The sequence below is a fragment of the Platalea leucorodia genome (assembly GCF_965183815.1).
Source record: "Platalea leucorodia genome assembly, chromosome: 8".
Taxonomy (NCBI): domain Eukaryota; kingdom Metazoa; phylum Chordata; class Aves; order Pelecaniformes; family Threskiornithidae; genus Platalea; species Platalea leucorodia.
This window is the reverse complement of record NC_138830.1, coordinates 49,077,185-49,099,404: the sequence shown is the minus strand read 5'-3', so window position 1 is coordinate 49,099,404 and position 22,220 is coordinate 49,077,185. Positions and strand designations below refer to the sequence as shown.

Genomic DNA, 22,220 nt, shown 5'->3' with positions numbered 1-22,220 from the left:
TACCGGTATATCATTTCAAGGAACAGATTCTGCTATGATCGCAGGATAATTTCTATAATACATAATATAATCTTAGGAGAAGTGGGTTTTTTTTGTGGTTTCTGATGAAGATATACCGTTGTGTCACTCAGTTAAATATATTGGACAATAACACGTAGCCGATCATAATATTTGTAGTATATTTGGGCAGCACAGTTAATTACTGAAGTATCATGTGAACTTGCCTTAGGGCAATCTGGAAAGTTTAAACAATAGAATTAGCCTGTAGGCAACAAACTAAATTAATTAATAGTTATGCTTACGTCCCATATAGCAAGAGAAAATTCCAAAATACATGCATCATATATTCTTTAGTATGAGGGACAGAAACATCCCAGCTTTCTTCCTATGGGAGATGCCAAACTGCATTGTTTGCATACTAGTGCCACCAGATCAGATAACACCATTACTTTGCGAAGCAGGGAAGCAATTGCCAAATGCCACAATGTTACCTAAAGCACCAAAGAGGAATCCCAAAGGGTAATGTAATTTCACAAACGCTCTTGAGGAGGGCTACTTTTGTTTATCTCTGCACTTGACAGAATTTTACAGAAAGGCAAGATATGAAAAATCATTTAAAGAGAGAAAAAAAATTACTAATTCTAGCAAATAAAAGATTGAGTTTCTATATAAGGTTTCCTGAGAAAATGCAATCCATTTATAATATCCATAATAGGATGGCATTTCTTCAGCAGCCATCAAGGCAGTCTCTGCTGCCTTGAAGAATTTGGCAGGGCCAAGAATATGGGAGGAAGATGAGGCTGAGGCCACAGCCAGGAAGATATCAAGGATTTTGCCCACCGGTATGAGGAAATGTTATTCCGTTCGAAGCCTAAGTGGGTCGTGCACTGACCTGATCCTCAGAAACACAATTCTCCAGAAATGAGAGTAGTGTTTGTTACAGGCATTCTCTCACACTGCTTTTAATTGTCCTGGTTTCCACTGAGATAGAGTTCATTTTCTTCCTAGTAGCTGGTACAGTGCTGTGGTTTGGATTTAGGATGAGAACAATATTGATAACACACTGATGTTTTAGTTGTTGCTAAGTAGTGCTTACACTTTTCAGCTTCCCGTGCTCTGCCAGGGGCACAAGAAGCTGGGAGGGGGCACAGCCAGGACAGCTGACCCAGCATGGCCAAAGGGCTATGCCATACCGCATGGCGTCATGCTCAGTATAGAAACTGGGGGAGTTGGCCGGGGGGCAGCAATCACTGCTCAGAGATGGGCTGGGTGTCAGTCAGCAGGTGGGGAGCAGTTACATCACTTGTTTTTCCTGGGTTTTGTTCTTTTCGTGCTGTTTTCCTTTTCATTATTATTATTATTATTATTATTATTATTATTATTATTATTATTATTATTATTTTTCCTTTATTAAACTGTTCTTTTCTCAGCCCGTGAGTTTCCTCACTTTTACCCTTCCAATTCTCTCCCCCATCTCACCGGGATGGGGAGGGTGAGCGAGCGGCTGTGTGGTGCTTAGTTGCCGGCTGGGATTAAACCACGACACTTACAAACCACACCAAACTGGCTTTTGGACAGCCCAGACACTCATTAGTGCAACTAAGGAGAAATTTGACTTGTGAGTTCAGGTTTTTTTAGGAATAGTGGAGTTTCTTCAACAAGAATAATCACTCATGCTTATCTAGCAGATCTATGCAAGACAAAGTCATGGTCAAGTTCATTGCTTAAGTGGCATAACTAAATAAAGACTTACTAAAGATTTATGATGTTTAAATGACAGGAAACCTCACCTCAACCAAATCAGACCCTGATTTTGGCTTTGACATGAATATCTGCTTCCTGTGGGAGATCATTTTCTGGCATCAACCATGGACTGCATCCCTGGCTAAGCAATCTCGATAGAAAAAGATGGTGTGCATAGTTGGAATTTTATTCTTGGATACTGAAAGACTCAATCAGAAAAAGTTTCTTCAAGTGGATTTTTAATGTTAAAAGATTTCAGTTCATTGTTTTAAGAGGATTTACACATTTAACTGATTCAAATGCATTAAAAACTGTAAAACTGAGTGGCAATGTTGTAACAAAATAGGACTTACTTTTCTAAACCATGTTACCTAGAAAGGTTCCTCACTCCCACTCAGATCAGGAGTCATTTTGCCATTGGCTGTGACTAGGAGTAAGAATGGGTCTTAAATGGGTAACAGATTGGAAGGACAAGGCTAATTAGTGATGTGAGCTAAGTATTTAAACATAAAGAGGAATGCTAAGACCTTTTTTACTTTGTCATGCTGTGCAAAGCAAACCACCTCACATTTAGGATGCTTAATTCAATTTGTGTTACACTACTGGTGATTATGAAATGCATTTTGAAGAGATTTGTTTTATCTTCTCGTCTAAGTGCAGAAAACAGAGAGACTTATTTCCTACATGAAAGTACAAATATAAGTAGAGACACATTTCGTGAATTCTACAAAAGAAACACATATGTAATGTAAAGAAAAATTCAGGATATATTTAAGCAGATTTAAGAATTTAGGTTCTTATAGTATTGTTTAACAAAATGGTGCCATCATTCTTCTTGGTTGGAACAGCTAGAATAAAAAATGAAAACAGCATTTTCTCTTTCTTTGACATTTCATGCATTACTTTTACACTCATGCACATACGCCTCACACATACATCTTCCTATTAGTAATGGACTAAATAGGGATTTCCTTCATTACCATTTCAAATAAGAGAAATAAGAGACTGAATTTGACTAAAATTCCTGACAGGGTAGTGCTTTATTACAAAAAAAGACCAAGATGGAAAAATTTTGCTGAATATTCAAGTAAGTACAAATACATAAAGCACTATTTATAGCATTCTTGTGATCGTTCCCAGCTCTTTCTCACATGACCTTGAAATATATCTGTGTGCCAAAGAAAAGGATCAGTGTAAATTTATTGCTCAACAATATTAAATGGGTCTCTTTTTCCATCACGCATGAAATTCCACTTCTATAGTACTACAAAATGACATTATGCCCTTCCAGAAGTGCTCTAAAGCTTAGTGATACAAAGTGCTCTTCTGGGCTTTGCTGACCTAGCAGATTTCTCTTTCTAGTAAAAGATCCTAACTGAAATACTTTGGAACCTTTATACACACAACAAACAGGTTTAAAACGTGTTTCCTTTGGGGGATTTAGTGGATACTTAATTTTATGCTCCCATCTATATCCAGTCAACATAGGATCAACATTTATTCATCAACATAGTTTCAAATTTTCATCTTACAGCATACCTCTGGAATTTCAAATTAATAGAAATGAAACAGGCAGTAAATCCATCCTTTCATTTTATTTAAGCCAGTGAGCTGTCTTCTGGGTCTAAATTCAGTATTCATTTTAATTTCTTCTTATCTACTGTAAAGATACTGGAAATAGCTTAAGAGATATAACGAAGGTACCATTAAACAGATTATCTACATTGTAATTGCCCAAGGGACAAACTGGTAAAGTAACTGGAAGTCAACAAAGGAATTCAAAACTATGTTGTTCAGATACACATTATATATGTTTCATATTTACCTTCATTTTTCTTGATGGTGAAATTTGGATTGTTGACCATTTCAGGAAGAAGACTGTACAGGAAATAATGCCCATTTTTAGGATCATCTTTGTCAATGGCACTGACAATCTGAATTACCTACAACAGAAAATGCTTTCATTAAGTATTCACACTCCTGATAAACATACAGTATTGAAAAAAACATTCCATTCTACTGGACACATTCTCATTTGTCTACATGCCAGATTAAAAATGCTAATTTATAATCTTGCAAGGCTTTTACAGATCTTAGACTGAAAGTCTGGGGAACAGGGACTGTATCTGGCCCATTTAAACTGTTTCCAGAACAAGGAGAGACAGGTACATAAGAGAGGCCAGTGAAAACTGCTTCTGATTTAGACAAGTAATAAATTATTATTCAGCAATAAAGAAGGAGGAAAACTGTGTTTCAGAAACACTCATGATGCCTGTGGTAGTCTTTCCTTCATATAGCCACGCTTCTCACTGGACCAAAATGTATAATCTATCTTTAATCCTTTCTCCTTTCCCTCACCACCATTTTTTACTTCATTGACTAAATATATTTTTTTAAAATTAACTTCTGGTGTGAAGTTTTATACAATAAATAATCTAATCTAAAAAAAAAAGAAAATATCCAAGTCTGTATTTGGATTTTTTCCTAATTTTAATAAAACCTCAGTTATTCCTGTAGTAGGAACATAGATTTGTTTTAAAATATCATTATTAACAAATGATTCCCAGAATAATACAGGATTCTAAGGTTAGAAAAGGAGAGTGTTTGGATAGTCTGAATAACTTTGAATAGTCGAATAACTTTGTATGAAGCACCTCATATGATTTATATGACCAACTACAGTATCTGCAGGGTATTTACCTCCATTTAGTTCTTTTACCTCCAACATTACTCAGAAAGATACTGCAGTTGATCATCTTCAAATCATACAGTGCTGCACAGGAATATGAAAGGAGGAAACATTATTTCAAAATAATCAGGAGGTTTGAAATTTTTTTTTAATATTTGGTGCAATTACTTTTGATTCCAAGTATTTTCCAGAGAAGTAGAAACAAAGACAACTATGGATCCAGATCCTGCACTCAGAGTTGAATTTCTGTGGTAGTTAGCTCATGCTAGATGAGGTTTATAAGAAATTTAATGAGAATTATTGACCTTTCCCATGTCCATTAAATTCAATAACATTTTTGTCTTATGTAGTTATTTTTGTAATGCCTAAAGCAACTGACCAATAATTTCTCGGACAATTAAATTCAAATTAGCAATCACTACAAATTTCATTTTTAAAGAGTAGAGTAAAAAAATGGAAACAGGGTCTGATGCTATTCAAATTCATAGAATTATACTTTAAATTTTCAAAGCTTCACTAACAAAATTCTTATAACTAATATTTTATACTGGTTTTATCACAAAAGAAAGGACTATCAATCTGTATATGTTACATATACGATAATAGTCAATATCCCATTCTTTCTTCTATGTTCTTCAAGAGTCAAAGAAAGAATAAAACCTTACTAGATAACCACAAGGAGCAACATCAAAACATAAATATTTGAAATTATGTATGTAAAAAGATGTTTGATCAGGTATTGATATAGGCTTACAGAATTTGTTAGACAACCTAGGAAGGAATTTGAGACAATTAATTCCTTGCCTACTGGAAAAAGTTTTAGATTGTTTAAATACCACATAAATAGATTCTTTTTTTTGATAACTGCATCTGCCAAGGTAAAAACCTTGATTGATAGGACTTCAAATACATGTATTAGAAGAGATGGACAATAAAAGGCCTAACATAACTTTTACTTAAAGAAGTAGGTCTCCAATTTAATAGCTGCATAATGGATCCTAGAGAGCTATGCAGTGTGAAAAAATAAACAGCTGAAAAATATATAAGCAGATGTTGTCTGTCCCACTGCAGAGATGGACCCATTTATAGATGTGGAACATTTTCAGCTTTCTCTTTGCACAGGTCTAAGGTACTAAACTATCCACGTGTGTTGGGCCCAGGGCTGGAGTAGGTACTAGTAATTCTGCATCACAGGTAAGTGCAAATTAGAATGGAATCCTGAACGAGTATCTTTAGACAGATATATTTTATGAGTGTTCCATTTTTGAAACACTGCTAGAATGGGAAAGCAATAGGGAAAAACGATAATGGCACAGTGACGTCTGGAAGGTCAACTGCACATAATAGGTGCAGTTTATCAGATGGCTATGCAATTTTAACTCTACTGGCTACATAACTGTTAATTCTTTCCAGCATTATGTAAGAGAGTTGACTGTAAAAATTCACTTCACTGTCTGCAGGTTTTCAATTAATATACCTGAAAGCCAGTAGCCAGGAGCATTAGTAATATGGGTTTTCAGCTCACAGAAGTTTTATGAAATAATCTTAGAATATCATCTAGATTGGAAATTTTCAAGAAATAGAAACTGGGCATATTCTTTGTCCTTCCCCCTCCCCCCCCGCCCCGGAACTGTAGATACCTCTTAATGTCCTACAGAATTCTTTCTTATATTTCATTTCTTTCCATCCATTCCCTTCATTGTTTACCAAATAATTCTTTCTCTGAAAATGCACTGAAAATTATATGCAAAACACAGGCTTAGTGGAACACTACATTTGTTGTGTTACATGCACACATCAAGGAATTAAGAGTTAGTGTTCCCATAGCAACCTTATTTCTTTGTGCGTTTGCATTAAAATAAGCTCTTAAAAAAAAAAAAAGGATAACATATGTACAGTGATACAATGCTGCTGTATCTTTTACTCCATAGGGGTGAGAAAAGTCCAGTAATTCTCATTACCACATTTTTATTAGTATGTTGATGAGCATACTTTATTGCTCAGTGTTGTGTGATCATGCAATGGAACACTATTGAAGTAATTCTCCAACTCTTAATTTGTGGTTCATAACATGGTAAAGAATCTTCCAGGGCCAACCTGCCTCACTTATCACTACAGATGTTTTTTCTTTCCTAGTAATACCATGCATAACAAAGGTTTTCCATATAACAAAACTGGTCAATACTAATAATAAAGAAACAAGAACTATTTTTTTCACTATGTATTCATAAGCACTACAGTGAAAGTAAATAATCCTTTCGCTGTTCAATCTTGAAATTTCTGAAATTCTTCCATGTAAAATTTCAACTTTGATGTTGTATTAAAAATTCATGCATATATTTGATTCTGTACATACATTTAGTAGAAACATAGTAAATTAGCATATTTTGCTTAACAGGCAGCTCTGGATTGAAATTAATAGTTAAATGATCTCCTAGGACAACTCGGCATTATAGTCTGCAGGTCTGTATTGCATTTCTACAAAGCCACATATGCCTGGAGTAATATTTATAAAAGACTACCGGTATAACCATAGTGAATCATGTAGAAGGACAAACAGCAAAACAGAGTTCTTATCAATGTATCATAACTATCTATGTGCAATTTTAATATATGATACTGTTTAAAAGTCTTTCCCTGCAATGCAACTTGTTAACCTAACTTAGAATGGGTCCTTATCATTAGTAAACTTTTCCCTACTTTTGTTAAAACTGTTCTTCCAACTCTGAAAAAACTTTTGCAGTTACATTGGTGTTATGGTTATTTCTGAATTACTTTGCAGACTCATAATACTATAAGCAGTAGACTCATCACAGTACAATTTTAACTTTGTCTTTTCAGATAGAGGCAGTCCTTTACTGCTACAACCTGCGTTTTGCCATTTGAATGAGCTTTGACTCTTCAGAGGGACAAAGATCTACCTGAAGACTTCTTCCATTAGAAAAAGCCAATTCTATTAGGAGAACTGAATAAAATAGAGACAAATTGTGAGAGACTGGAGGAACATTGTACTCACTTTTATATTGCTCTAGTTTGAACACTGGCTTGAGCACTGATACATCATTGTCTGCACTACTTAAGTGAAAATTTTGTAGCTTTGTTTTGAGCAAACAGCACTTTACTGGAGAAGTCCGGGTATGGGTAGGGGAACAGTGAGTGAGGCACTTTTCTTACTCAACGATACAGCTGTTCTGTTCCGGGAGTATAGGAGAATAGTTTAGCTGGGCTGGAGAACAATCAACTGTACAGATATAGCCAGCAAAACCATGAATGTTGTGGCTTTAGTAAGTGGAATTATGCAAAAAAAGGAATAATAGAGAAGGCCATGAGCTGGTTTATGGTTAGCTTAGAGGTACTGTAAGAGTACGTTCAATTCCCCACCCCCTCCATAAACTGACAAAAAACATTTTTGGCATCTTTCTGTTGTGTGTAAAAATGTGCAAGGAGCATATTAATATGTGCATGGACAAATACATTTTCTCCTCCTCTCCCTTTCCTCTCCTACTAGCTGTAGTACCTCTACCGTTAGAGGTAGGTTAAAGCAAAGAAAATGCATCTGGCAATGTTATACATCAACAGTTTTTAACACATTCTGTCACATCACCGGCAGCTGCACTTGCCACTTGCAATTATATCAGAACCCAAAATAGAACACTTAGAAACTGAACTGGAATAGATGGTTCAATATATTCAGGGGCTGCAAATAAGGTTTCGTAAAAGGTTCCAATGTAATCTCCCTTACGGTAATTCAAATTTGATTTAAACTTAGATTTAGGTTGAACTGCAAATGTAAATGGATTGGAATACCATAAAACAATTGTGCCTTTCCTCCACATGTACCATTCAAGTTCAAACTTTGGAGAACTATCCAAATTAGGCTTTTGCTACTATGTAAAAGAGTAGTGTCTTTCTCATATTAGCTATTTCATAGCTGAGACATATTTATTTTTTTGAATTCTACATCTTGACTGATTAGTATGATTTCTTACAAAAGTTGAAAACAGAATAATAAGCATAAGAAAAACCAAGCAGGTAGTGTAGATACCAAAATCTTTACAGGAGAGGATAATTTTTGGATGACGACTTAAATTTAGAACCTAACCTTGGTGATTATTCTGGACTGGTTACTGTTCCAATAATGTTATTTGTTTAAAACACAGAATAAATTGCAGGATCAGTGCCACCTCATCCATGCTGGCAGCCAAATATTTAATAACCATCTGTAAAGTTCACACAAGGATTCATGCGGAAGAGTGACATCTGCCATCAGATCAAGAGTGTAAAAGGTGATGCTAAGATGAAGAATGTCATGGTTTAGTGAAAGTTTTCCGTAAGTGCTTAAACGAAAGCCTATTTTACCAGCTGACTCTTAATCATCTCATTTATTGCTTTATTCCAAAATGAAATGCGAACATTTTTCACCATCTCTTAAACCACCTGGAATTTGATAGGAATAGCTAGATAAATATATTCAGGAAACACTGTGCAACACAGCTTTCTAATTTCAGGGAAGCTTACTGAGCCCTGGATAAAGGTATACTGATTTGAATTGAATATATCCTAGAAAATGTAACTACTCAGCATCCGAAATCCACCCTGAGCTAAACAGAAATCCACTCTGAGCTGCAACAATTTAAATACCAACAGTAACATAACTGTCTGCCCATAAGGGCACATTTCAATAGTCTGCTTTTCAGTGGTTAGAGAGAATTCTCATTTCTTAAATGACATATTTTTGACACCTTTTCAATAAACAAAAAGGGGTGCTAGAAGTCAAATCATCTTCTGTAACAATCCAGTCTTGGCAGAGGTAGGTTGTCATATACTACTATATAGGTTGTCACTTAATACTACTAAAAGAAAATAATTTCTAACTCTATTGTCAGGTAACCTTCTTTGGAGAACAGTGAATTTAATGCCTAACACCCACATGAGACACAGGAATAGTTGGATTAACAAGACTAGTGTCATGCTGTCAGCTGCTGTTTATTTAAATAAAATGTCACAATCTAGAAATAAATTAGAAAGTTTAAAAACAGTGAATTGTTGTAACATACAGTGTTTCTCAAGCTGGACAAAAGTTAAATCTCATTTACACTGCATTACTTTCTAAAAATCTGTAAGTTTTCTTGAGTCTTTATCTGTCATTTATGTGGCATATGAGATATTCTTCCCTATTTCTGTACATTTGTCCTTCAAAATGGATACATTTTAAGAAATTGGTTACATTTTCTTTGAAAAAGGCTATACAGGTTAAATCTTGCTTCTGATATCTTGCTATGATTATTTCACCTTGCAGAGTGTTGTGTAAATTCCTTTGCCAACCCTCTTATTTCATTAAATCAAGAGACAAATAACCTGTTAAGTCTTTTTTTTTTTTTTTTTTTTTTTTTTTTTTCTGTGAAGTATAATGAAAACTTGAACTCCACTTCTCCAACATCCTATCCCTCTTTAGGTAGTTTACATGCAGTTACAGTTTACTTGACTTTCCATCAAGTTCTGGTTTGCTTTCTTGTTTTTTCCCAATAGTTATAGAAAGGGGAGTAAGAACTAAACAGATAGAGATTATAACCGAGATATGGGTCAGGGGGAATGGTTTTATTGTTTTAAGTGTTTCTTCTAAATTATACCTGGGACCAGCTGCAATATAGTTCTATAACTGAACTGGAATTCAGGTTGGATTATACTTTTACCTATTAACACACATGAACCTATGAAGTGATGAGCTCCATCAGAGTGGAAACAGCGGGAGCTTAAAGACACTCAGCGTTTTTTCTGGATATTGTCTCAAGATACCTACCTTTAATTTAAAACCTACACTTCAAATAGTATGTATTTCCACATATAGAGAGATGTACCACAGAATACAATCATAGGTTTATCTTAAATGAATGTTAAGAGTTCTTAGCATGAATACATAGGCACATATTTTGGGAATAAAGATAAGATGACAGGGAGAAACCGCACCCCGTTCTCACACACTAAAGTACACAACATAAAAACATGGAGGTACTTACTTGTCCAGGCTTCCCATTCTCACATAAAAAGGCTTCATGCTCTGACGCAAACTCAGGAGCGTTGTCATTTACATCAAGAACTTTGATAGCAACAGGCACCCGGGACACTTGACTGTGGTTCCCTAAGAAAAGAAATCAAAGCATAGAAGGTGAGCATATTATATTTGGGACTGATACATAAATGCTTACATAGTAACCATACTCTTCCTGTCTTCTGTTCTTGCTTAATTGGTTTGTCTTATCTGTAATGGATCGTAGAGTTGGAGCATGAGATAAAGAAGGATGGCCAGTATTTTATGGTTGAAAAGAATAAATAGATCCCTATTGCAAACAGCATTTGTTGGCGATTAGCTCAATGAAGACCTTTCTTGGACTAAATTGGTAAGATTTTTCTTTGATGAAGTTTGTATTGTTTTATTGATAAAGTCCATTATACATGGAAAAGGGAAGGCTGTAAACAACATAGATTTATTTCTTTGTTTATCTTTAGTAGAGCACAGAGCATTTTACTCTATTAGTTGTTCTGACTGCACATCTATTATTTCTTCATTACAAATACGATTAATGGGGAGACCCGCATTGTGAGAAAGATAGATGGTAGATTGACATAGGCAAAACTAGATAGTACTTTGGACTATTAAAGTACTTTGATTCATCTGCCACTGACCAAAAATATGACCTGTGAACTTCTTTCTTCACCAAAATAAAGCCTCATTATTTATAATATAAAGCTATTTTGCATAAACGTGTTTATCACTGTAAAGAAGTAGAATAACCTTGTTAAGCTGTAAGGAAAGAAAAGCTAAACCAACAGCTTGCCTTCTACTTTGAATCAATTTCACAGTCGGTTTCTAGTGTCCTTCCTTCAATTCAGTATAGTTAATTTATTTTAAGAGACTATTTATAGATATTTTAGATTTTTTTCCCAAAGAGAAAAAACATGAATTCACTTTAAAATGAGGTGACCAGCTGATCTGAAGAGTTTAAAACACTGTTCTATAGCACATGCATACCTCTACAAGTAACTCAATCCTAGTTTCAAAATCCATCTGTTAGTGAGTATTATTTTACAACCATAGTATTTTATCTTGCTTGTATCATCAACAGTTTGAAGAACTGCACACTGTGTGAATTAAACTCTGGGTCTGACTTGTAATTAAACTACATGCTTTTGCCTAAATTATTACTGCAGGCAAGAAAGCTGCTACCGTAAGTCAGGGTATCAACTTACTCACAGTTGTTGTGACAGCTTAGCAGCTGTCCAAAGCTGCCATCGGTCCACGTGGGTTCTGTTCTCTGGCAACACAGAATGGGCTTAGGGGAAGGCAGGACAGAAGTTCCTATTGCCTGGTATTCAGGGTACCTCTCATAACAAATGGCTACAAAGTAGAAGGACGTCAGGCTCCACCAGTGGGCAGGTAGCAACTGGTGGCAGCCCTACAAGTGGTAGAGATGATTAAAGGAAGAATCACTATATACACTGTATTTTTTGTGGCTTCCATCAAATTTAATTGTGTTGCGACCTAATCAAACCCTACCTCTTGCATCCTTTTTTTTTTCCTTGTATGCTAAAGACAGCCATAATTTTGAGGCTCCACCTATGAACATAAATGTGTAAATTTCCATTGCTCTACTAACATTACTTTGAAATAGCATTAAAATAGCTATTTTGAAAGACACAAAACCAAATGTATAAGTGCTATAAACAAAGGCTTTATGCTTTCTGGATAGTCTGAAATATTAAAATTCCACCTGTATAGGATATGGAAGATTACAAGACATCAGACTCAAATGCTTCCCATTTGAAGGAGTCAAAAGGTTTTGCTCAGAAAGAAACATGTTACAGAAGAAAAAGAAATCCCCACCAAAACACTGCAAGAGTAATATTTATGTCCATTTTGCATCCTATGATCTTACTTATTAACAGGTGAGGTGAACACTTATGCCATGAAATAATAATGTATTTGAAATCAAAGAAAAGTTAATATGCAAATCATGAATTCCAAACAATTTAAAAACATTTTTTTAACTTGATAAAAATACAGACAATGAATCTTGAGGTTATCAGAATTCTCAGCACTAGTGTCATATTTAAACACTAAAGATTTACTTTTATCTAAATTAATGAAATGATGGCAGTTCAAATTTTAAAGACATTACAGAGAAATGTAATTAATTAGATAAGCTTCTAAAGAAATTATTCACGTCCCTTGTGACTGCCCCCAAAATGTTTGTCTTTCATCAGAAATACAAACATTAAATTTAAAGAAATTATAATCAGAAACTTGATGAGAATTCATTTAAAAAATTAATTTACTAAACACAAGAGAGACCCAACTGGTTTGGAAATCTCCAGGCAAGGGGATATCCACTGCCTATTAGGGTTCTTGTGACTATGATGAAGTTTGTTGTTGAGAAAGAGAGAGGGAGAGGGAATTTTATCTACTGCTTGTACTGCCCACCACACTGAATACATTGCGTTCTTTTGTCATTGCAAACTTTTCAATGAAATTTCTTTTTATGCTAAGTGTTTTCCCTGTAAATAAAAAATCACCCTAAGTATACCTATTCAAACAAATTAATGAATTCTCACTAAGAAAATCCAGATTTCACTTGTGGATGAAAACACTGTCGAGATAAAATAGTTTCATCTGCCCATTTTCATACTTTTAATGTCTGCAAACTTCTCAGTGGTGAAACATGTACACAGAGGATGTCCCTCTCAAGTTTAAATCCATTGCTGTTAGCGATGCCCAATATCCTTGAACTAAATGTAGCAAGTGACTGAAGTGGATCCACTCTGATCCAGAGTGCCCAAGCCGTCACGTTTGCATGGGCAATGGTCCTTCGTACAGTTGGCCTTCATACTGATTAGCATTCGATGTTCAGAACTTTTCCTCGTTTATATGAATGGAGAGTCAGTTCTTTCTAAACTAGTGACAAAACTGAGTGTTAATTACTTGGACTTTTTAAATCTGGTTTGTTTTGTTTTGGTTTGGTTTTTTTCCCCAATGAATCACACAGTCAACAGAATTAAGGGAGACTGAGTCTTTTTGCATGTACCAGGTAGATAGTAAGACTGATTATTAAGTTCCAGTGCATTATTTTATGCAAAATCATACAAGAGTGTAAAGTTAGAGACTCTCTCTCTAAGAAACTAACCGAATTTGTAAAAGCTTCATCACCTGTATTTATTGTGATGCACAGTTTAAAAAGACCTACCTTGAATTTTGCAATACAAGTATATCATTAGGACTGTCAATTGAGAAGCAACGGCTTGGTTTGAAAATTTAGCACACTAAGGTGCAAGATTAAAAAATATTGAGAAAATTTCTTCTAGTCTAGTTTACCGAAACTCTTTTCAGAGTAAGGCTGCACAGAAGGACTTAGTTTTTAATTTCAAATACATTCAATTGGTCATCTGTGGACACTGCTGCCACAGCACAGCATGTATCTGTAAGAAACACATATGCAAATTGTGTACATAATTTCCTAGAAGTACAGCTCTGTCTCTGCTGAAGTCTCAATTACTGCCCACAGTTCTCGGATCCAGCAGTCTGCTGTAGATGAGCACAGCACACACACAGAGAAAGGAACATCTAGACAGATAGAAGGAAAAGATGACTCAATGTAAAAATAACTAGTGGAACTTACTAGTGATAACGAATAAATTTCCAAAAATAATGGAAGGTCCAGATGAGTTTAGAAATGCACATTGAAAGGTTTACAAGAATTATAAGCACCTAAAAAGCTCTTCTGCTTTTCTCCTCCGTTCTCAAGATTCTATTGGAACATTAGATGCTTGAAATACACACCTTGCTGGTGCTCATCTTTGAGTAACGTACCCACGGAAACTTACTCGGGATTAAAAAAGGCTGCAGAGTTTCATACAAAAATGAAGAGGTAGATGAGGTAATCAAAGTCCAATGTAAAAAATCCCATTATCAAGCCATTTACTGTCTCCCAACCTGAACTATTGGAGGCTACAGACCCACGCTAGTTCTTATTGCGATCAACACATTTCTTCCTTCCTGGAAAAGCCCTACATATCTGAGATGTCTGTGTATCACTGGCAATTTGTAATGCAAAGCACTAAGCATTGCTAACATTGTTACTGCATGCAGCAAGTAATACTAGGAGTAACTGGAGCTTATGAATGAAATTTTTGGTCTTGTGCCATAACTAACAGAACATAATGCAGCTATTCAACTCCCATAAACACTGAAACACTTCATAAACATGCTTAAAACACTTCTCCACTGTCTTTCCTTGACAGATACACATACAAGTGGTCTTAAAGAGCACCGGGCTTTAAGAAAGAGAATTATTGGCTGCACAAAATGAAGTTCATCATTTGTTTAACCCAAAGAAATCCAGTTTAATCTAGTTTTGCTTTATTTAATTAAATCATCCAAAATCACTTCAAGGTTCTCTTTAAAAACTCATAAGCTGTCTTGCATTTTAACTAAAATTAAGTACCTGAAGAGAAAGTAGACTCCTAGAAAATAACACATCTTTTATTATTATTGTCACCACATGGCTTGGAAATGGCTATTTCATGCTCCTCTGATTCAGTGAAATTTTTACTATAATAATATTTTAAATTAGAAGTAGAGGAAGTCTTAGTTCTAACAGAGAAATCAAAATAAAGTCTGAAGCACTGACTGAATAAAAACAACAGCACTTGTTTTACATCCTTTATATTTCAAACTTATTAAGTTGTATTTTAACAGTTCCATTCCCCATGACTTTATCAAGGTTTTATCTGATGACTTTACTAAGATAATCTACATGCAGGAGAAGTTTATTTCTCCTCTTAGGGTTTATGTTGTTGTTTCTTTGTGCAATCCTTTACCTATATAACATCACAGCTTATAACAATTTTTTTGCCATATAAAACTGGGCAAATCTAACTTCAAGAATCCTCAGAAACAGAGATGCTATTGCGAAACTGAAATTTTATTTGTGTTGCAGTTTAACTATAGAAATCACATACTGCAGCAAATACTGTGTTCATTTGTCTGAAACGTTATGTAATGACCTGATTCAAGAGAGTCTGAGTGCCTGAGACTGACTCTGAAACTGTCAGGAAAGACATCAGTCATTGGCAATATTTCTGTTAAAAATAACAGAACATAAGCTATTTCTGAATTAGGATAAAATTCAAGCAACCAACCAAAAAAAACCCAAACAGGATTGGTCATCATGAAGATTTAGATCCCCCTGAAATTGTATTTTTAAAGGACAAGAAAATACTAAGAGTTGTGGAATATCTAGAAAATAATATAAACATATCGGTGCATAGCAGAAAAGCTTCTGTATAAGTTGCTAAACAAGAAACAAACACTGCTTCAAAATTAATGTTCCATTTATATTTATTTCAGCACACTGGAACATGTTAGAGGAGTACAGATTGTGGCGAGTCTCTGCGTGTACACGTGTGTGGGAGGGAGGCAGAAAGAAAAAGATGTGAAACATATTTCTCGGGTTTGTTCCTTAAGTCATTCTTTGAGAGAAAAATAATAATAGAGTTGAAAAGTTTTGTCTCCTTTCAGTAGATCACTTGGTTTATTTTATTATGGTCTCCAGAAGAAAGATGAACAAGTCAAGAGCAAAACTATGTTACGTTCTATTTTTATTTCCTCACTGATAGACTGTCACAAGTTTAACCAAGGACTTGCTCAACATCTTCCACCTCCTTCATTTTTGTCCACTTTTCTACCTCTCATTGCCATGAAAAAGATGTCAGACTCTTGCAAAATGCATGCTTCCACAGGCAGGGATAAATGCAGAAGAACCATACATACCCGCTAACCAGGTGGAGCGCGAGGAGTGTATTTCGACTGCGTATCCTGGAAAGGAGGACAAGGAGGAGGGGAAACTGAGGACAGACTACATTTTCAAGGCCTTGACTTCAAAGCTGTATTTGTAGTTAAGAGGTTTCCAAAGTTCAGCAACTCCATCTGTAAAGAGGTGACTAAGATAGGCCACATACCTACCTGTAATCGATATATAAGATGCATAGCTTGGGACTAAAGGACAGATCATACTTTCACGTTGCTGATAATACCAAAAGAAAAAAGAAATAGTAAAATCGCTGTGACAGATGCACAAGCCATGCCAGAAAACGTTAATTAAATAAAGCCATACTCTTCGGGTCCTCTTCAGACAAAGTTTTCACTCACTTTCATTTTCTGTGAGGGTTTTTTTTTGTTCACATTAGTGCATGCGAGACATAAAAATCGTTTAATATAGCTCAGAACCGATATGAATTTTGAATCAATTACCTACAATTTGCAGAAAAATGAAACATGCCTGCAAAAAGACCAAATGGATGATTTGTTTTAATCATAGAATCATTTAGGTTGGAAAAGACCCTTAAGACCATTGAGTCCAACCGACTCAGTGACAATCAGTGAGATTGCACCTAACCCTGCACTGAGTTCTTTGCTTGCCATTGCAGTAGCAAAGTAACGTAAACAGACCATGCTGGTATGCACTTCTCCCTTTCACTTCAAGGCCTGATTCAGCTTCTGCTGAAGTTAGTCAGATCTCTTCTATTCTGGAAGTTTAATCTAGTCCCTGTCCTTAATATTACATTATCTATTTCCTACATTTAAAATAATTTAAGACTTAAAATGTAAATATAATTTAAATTAAAACAGGGACTTAAACTAGGTACTTTGTTAACTTCGAAGTATCAATCATAGAATCATAGAATCATTAAGGTTGGAAAAGACCCTTAAGATCATCGAGTCCAACCGTTAACCTATCACTGCATCAGCACTGATTTCTAAAACTTGATAATCAAACTATAGTCTAAAAAAGTATATTCTTTTCATACAGATACAATACATACTGATGGAATCAGCCCCCGTTTTGCTTATCTGAGGGCAGGCTATAATTTGACATTCAAATGCAACCTCTTTGTTATTTTTCATACCATTAAGCTGTACAGTTATTCAGCAACCTAACAAATAGTTACTCTGTAATTACCTCTGATCCTCTGTGAATTGAAAGATCCATTTGCAAAACGGGGAAATGTTTGTAATTTTTTGCAGAAGTATCATATTTGGTTTGGTTTATATGCATGATATTGTCTTGTCTGAATGCACAGATAGATCAAAAGGGCTTGGAAAGGCAAAACTAGATTGGAAAAGCAAAACATCCCCTAAAATGTAGTTTACAGATGTGAAGAGGCTCTCTTCTACCATAACCCTGGTTGTAAGTGAAAATCAAAAGACACTGCTCTGTTTAAATTTAGCCATGCACAATAAGAGAGGAAAAGTTATCCGCTGCTGCAATGTGATTGAGAACCAAGGGCCAAGGTAGCGAGCCGTGATTTTGTCCTTGAGGGAGCAGAGGATGCTGAAACTAATTCATATCCACCTTAGAGCTGGAGAGGCATGGGAAGCATAGGCAACCCCCACCCCTCGTGCCACCCTCCCGAAAACCAAACAACCCAGAAACTCAAGGGTTTCTGGTTATTATGAATCACTTTGAATGGCAGTCTCCCTTTAATCATGAGGTTTGTGTTTTGAAAAATCCACCTTAGTTCCACCACTTCCTATTCATTTTCATGGACTCCAGAAAGAAAATCCTAGAAGATATAGTAGACACTAGATGTACTAGGTAACACGAGTGCTCATTACAGGTAACCTACCTATTGCATAAGAGAGTGATTAGACTGCATGGGACATGCACTAGGAGACGGAAGGGGGGGTATTAAAGTAGGGGGAACAAAGGGATGGGATGAGGCTTGAAAAGAGTTAGAAGGGGCATCGTAATCAGAAACTGTAGCACCTTTTCAATATTTGAGTAGCAATTACAGGTACTTGTCTCTTGTCAGAAGCTCTGCATGCAAACAGCATGTCCTCAGAGACTGTTCTTCTGCATATCTAATTTTGACCACAGTGAGCTTTATATTCTTTGTGACACATAATCAAGATATATGCGACACATCAATATGAGTAAACAAATACATAATTCAAAATAAATTATTAGTATCGCTGCTTGAGCGGGTTGTATTGGAAGCTGCTACAGTCATGTCAGGTTTATGACAATGAAAACAATTCTGTTTTATTCACAGATCCTAAGTAAATCCTTAAGGAAAAAAAAATAAAGTACACTGCCAACATCCTTCCACCCACACATCTATCCAGAGACCAAACTGAAACAAACGCAGGCAGAAAACAACCTGTAGTTCTGATACAGTACTGTGTTATTGAGCCTTATTTATCTCTAACAAGGACGCAAGTCAGGATGTAGTTTGCAGTTATATCACTTTCATAAATGAGCTGTGGTACGTATTTCTGGGGTGAATTGTTACGAGCGCAAAAATTAAAAATATGGTTTAAGTTTTAGCAACTATTAGCAGTGGACATATAAACTATAAAGAAAGGCCAGCTAGAAATGTTTGAAGATATACAGTTACATTTTTTGAAAAAAATCAATGCAAATTAAAAAAAAAGGAAAAAATTATACCTAACTTCAAGAATAAGCAATAGCAAAAGAGCATTTGTAATCTCTGAAAGCATCTGCAACTAGGAAGCGCTACTCTACAGACCCATCATTGTAGCAGAAGTCAGAGTGTACTAAAAGCTTTTGAAAAAAGTTTCTTCCACTTCCTTGTGGCAGCTACCAATAAGAAGGAAAAAAGAGTTAGGAAAAGAGGGAACCACCGAAGAGGATAGGGAACCACATCTTTCCATTACCTTTATTATACACACTAGCAATAACAACAGCTACTGGATCTTTACTTCTTGTGGATCACAGCACCACAAACCTAATTACGATTCCAGATTTTCTGAGGCAGCGTAATGCCTTCATCATTGTGAGGAATTTATAGGTTTTAATTTCTAAATATAACAATGAGAAAAAATTTCCAGAAAATAATATGGTGCCATTAAGTGACAGAAAAGGATTTGCCTTAGAAAATACACCAGTGAACAGGCAGGAAGAAAACTGATTGAAGAAAAGTTTTAAGACACAAGACATGTACCGGGGCATGATTTGCTGCCGTGTTGCTCAATGCCAGCTTAATCAAGGGAGTTGTGCTAGCATAAAACAGTCGGAATCTGGCCCACGCTTTAGAGCAATTATATGGTTAATATGCTAATACAGCATGCATATTAAAATGTTATAAAATATTGACTTAGATATGCAAGGTCTTATTGTCAATTATAATTAGCTACGAAATTTTATAATGACTAGCAGCAATAATAATAACAATAAGCAGACTGATTGAGGATAAGATGTCTGGAATATTTTGATTTTTTTATTTTAGATGATTTCATGATTGAAGTAAAACAATTAATAGCTCAAATGAAATCCCTCCTGTACTGATAGACAAAACATCAAAATGTTTCAATAAAAATTGTTATTAAACAAGAATTTATTATAGAAGTATTTCAGCGTCATTATTTTTAGAGCTCATATTCCTTTCTGGGACTGATTTTCTTAACAGTGCAATTTAATTACTCTTATGCTTGCTTCACAGATAAAATATTGCTAGATATGCTGGATTTGAATCAGGTTCTAGGATTCTAGCATCAAACCATTCTTACTTGCATACCTTCAGCAATAAGCAAAAAGATCTCCCTAACGTATCAGTATGTACCTTTAAAAAATCCTCTCCTCTCGTTTTCAGCCAGAAAATACTGTCATCCTTTGCTATCCAGCAACTTTACTAGAAGCTCAAAGCATGCTACTCTGAGTAGAGTCTTTATTCTAGAAAGGAATGTGCTTAAAGACGATTGACTAAAACGATATTCAGTTACAAACCTCTACTCTGACCTACTCTCATGCTTCGGCCTTACAGAAAAAACAGCGGAGATTTTAGATGGTCATATTCTGCTTAGAAGTAGATGAATTCAGCTTATCAAACTAGATGAATGCTATACAGTATTTTTAAGATTAATCATATTTTCTTCAGAAATTGTAATTCAAATGTTCGAAGTGCAGATGGCCAATTGTTAGTTGTTCAGTTGAACAATGCACTCATTTTGCTAACCTAGTATGTATATTGTCAGTTTAACCATGCCTCCAGTTTTCTCAAAGTAATCAACAAACATACTTCACATGAATTAGTCAAGCACGCTTTCACTAATGACCCTTGTATTCCTTCCTTGAATCCTTACCAGTTTTGTGCCCCAGAAAGCCTTATGCCCTTCGAAAACACCACCTAGTATCCTAACCTTTTGTGTTTTAAGCTTTGAACAGTGTTCTCAATTCCAGTATGTTTTTGTGAAATCAACATTTGCAAGTCTAGAACTAAGATGTCTAGCCTGGCTTTATAATGCCCTGAAACCAGAAATAAAAGAAGTTAGGCTGTTGATGCAAATCTCTCTCCTTTTCTTTGCCATAATTGTATTTATTACCTCCTCTGACTTTTTTTTTTTTGCACTGAATTACTCCGATTCTTTATTCACAGCTGCCTTACATGCTTTCCTCTGAAATCAGAGTTTGCTAACTTCTATTCAGCATCCCATACCTGAATTTCAATGCTTGCTCCTGAACTACTGAGACCATTTTATACAGGGATTGTTTCATAAGTATACTCCATTCCCATTCATATTTCCTCACAATATGGCCACTCCCATGCCATTATCCATGTGGATCACCTCTCCTGCTATTCTTGAGCTGTGAAAAACACTAATGGGAGAGCCTGTGATATGTCTGAAGGCACTTTCATAGCTGAGAACTGCAAACCAGCTATACGTGATATACCAGCCCTCCACTGACCAACAGTAAATGCTCTGCGACCCACTGGAATCTATAGAGTTCTGTCTAACCCTGTATTTATGTGCAAATGAGTAAAAACTACCTTAGTAAATTCCTTGTTTCTGTGCAAAAATGATGGATTATCTAGTCTGAGTTCCACTAAGCCAGAGCAAAAAGGGTCAAGCGAAAAAGGTTAATATTCCTGAGCTTCTCCTGTTTAAACCTCCATAAAGGCTTATTTCCTTCTCTTTCTACAACTTACTGAAATGTACTCAGTCCTAAATTAGAGGTAATTATATGATGCACCAAAGTAACTCCCTAAAATTTGAGAATTATTGCTAATAATGCCTATAGTCATTTTTACAATAAAAGGCTAAATAAAATTAAACAAATGAAAGCATGAGGAAAGGTATTCATGGCATTAAAAAGTACATTGTAGTCGAAGGCTTATTCCGAAGAGTAATTATATCTCTCTTCCTTTTTAATTAGTGTCCTTGTATTTTTTAAAGGAATATACAATATAGATAACTTTAGTAGAGCATGTGCCAGGTGATGATTCAATTATTGTATTTATATTCTTGGTAAACCATAAAGAGTCTTTCTGGCTTTATGCCCTTTCCCATTAGGTGATAAAATTGCCTCATGCTTCTTCATTTCTAAAGAACGTAGTTGGTATGGGTAATTACCTTTGTCAGACAGAGCCCACAGCTTTGTCCTTGAGATTCCTATGCTCTATGCCTGGAAAATATTTATTGTGGTCCCATCACCATTTACATTTCAAGATCTTGTCTATATTTTCATCTATTGCTGTGACTAATAATTCACAAGAGTTTCTACTGGTTGTGGCAGTTCTGGTACTTTGCCAAGTACTTGGGCGGGGGGCTTAGCTAGCCACTGGTATGCTTTTTGTTTGGCAAGTGAAGCTGAATACCAAGAATCATTTGATAAAGCAGTCAATCAAAATGAAAATAATAGCTCCGTGACTGCAGTGCCTGGAGAACAAGGAAAACAGAAATTCCATTAAACCCCATCATTCAGAGATTTAAAAC

At 35.5% G+C, this 22,220-nt stretch overlaps 1 protein-coding gene across 1 annotated transcript in view; it reads right to left on the bottom strand.

Annotated features, from left to right (window-relative positions):
• CDH8 (cadherin 8) overlaps positions 1-22,220 on the bottom strand; it is a gene marked incomplete at both ends in the record, with an annotated part of 135,265 nt that overhangs the window by 22,963 nt on the left and 90,082 nt on the right. The window contains 2 exons of the mRNA XM_082319601.1: positions 3,569-3,686; positions 10,450-10,571. Coding sequence (XP_082175727.1) covers positions 3,569-3,686; positions 10,450-10,571 — 240 coding nt within the window. The remainder of the gene's footprint in view (positions 1-3,568; positions 3,687-10,449; positions 10,572-22,220) is intronic.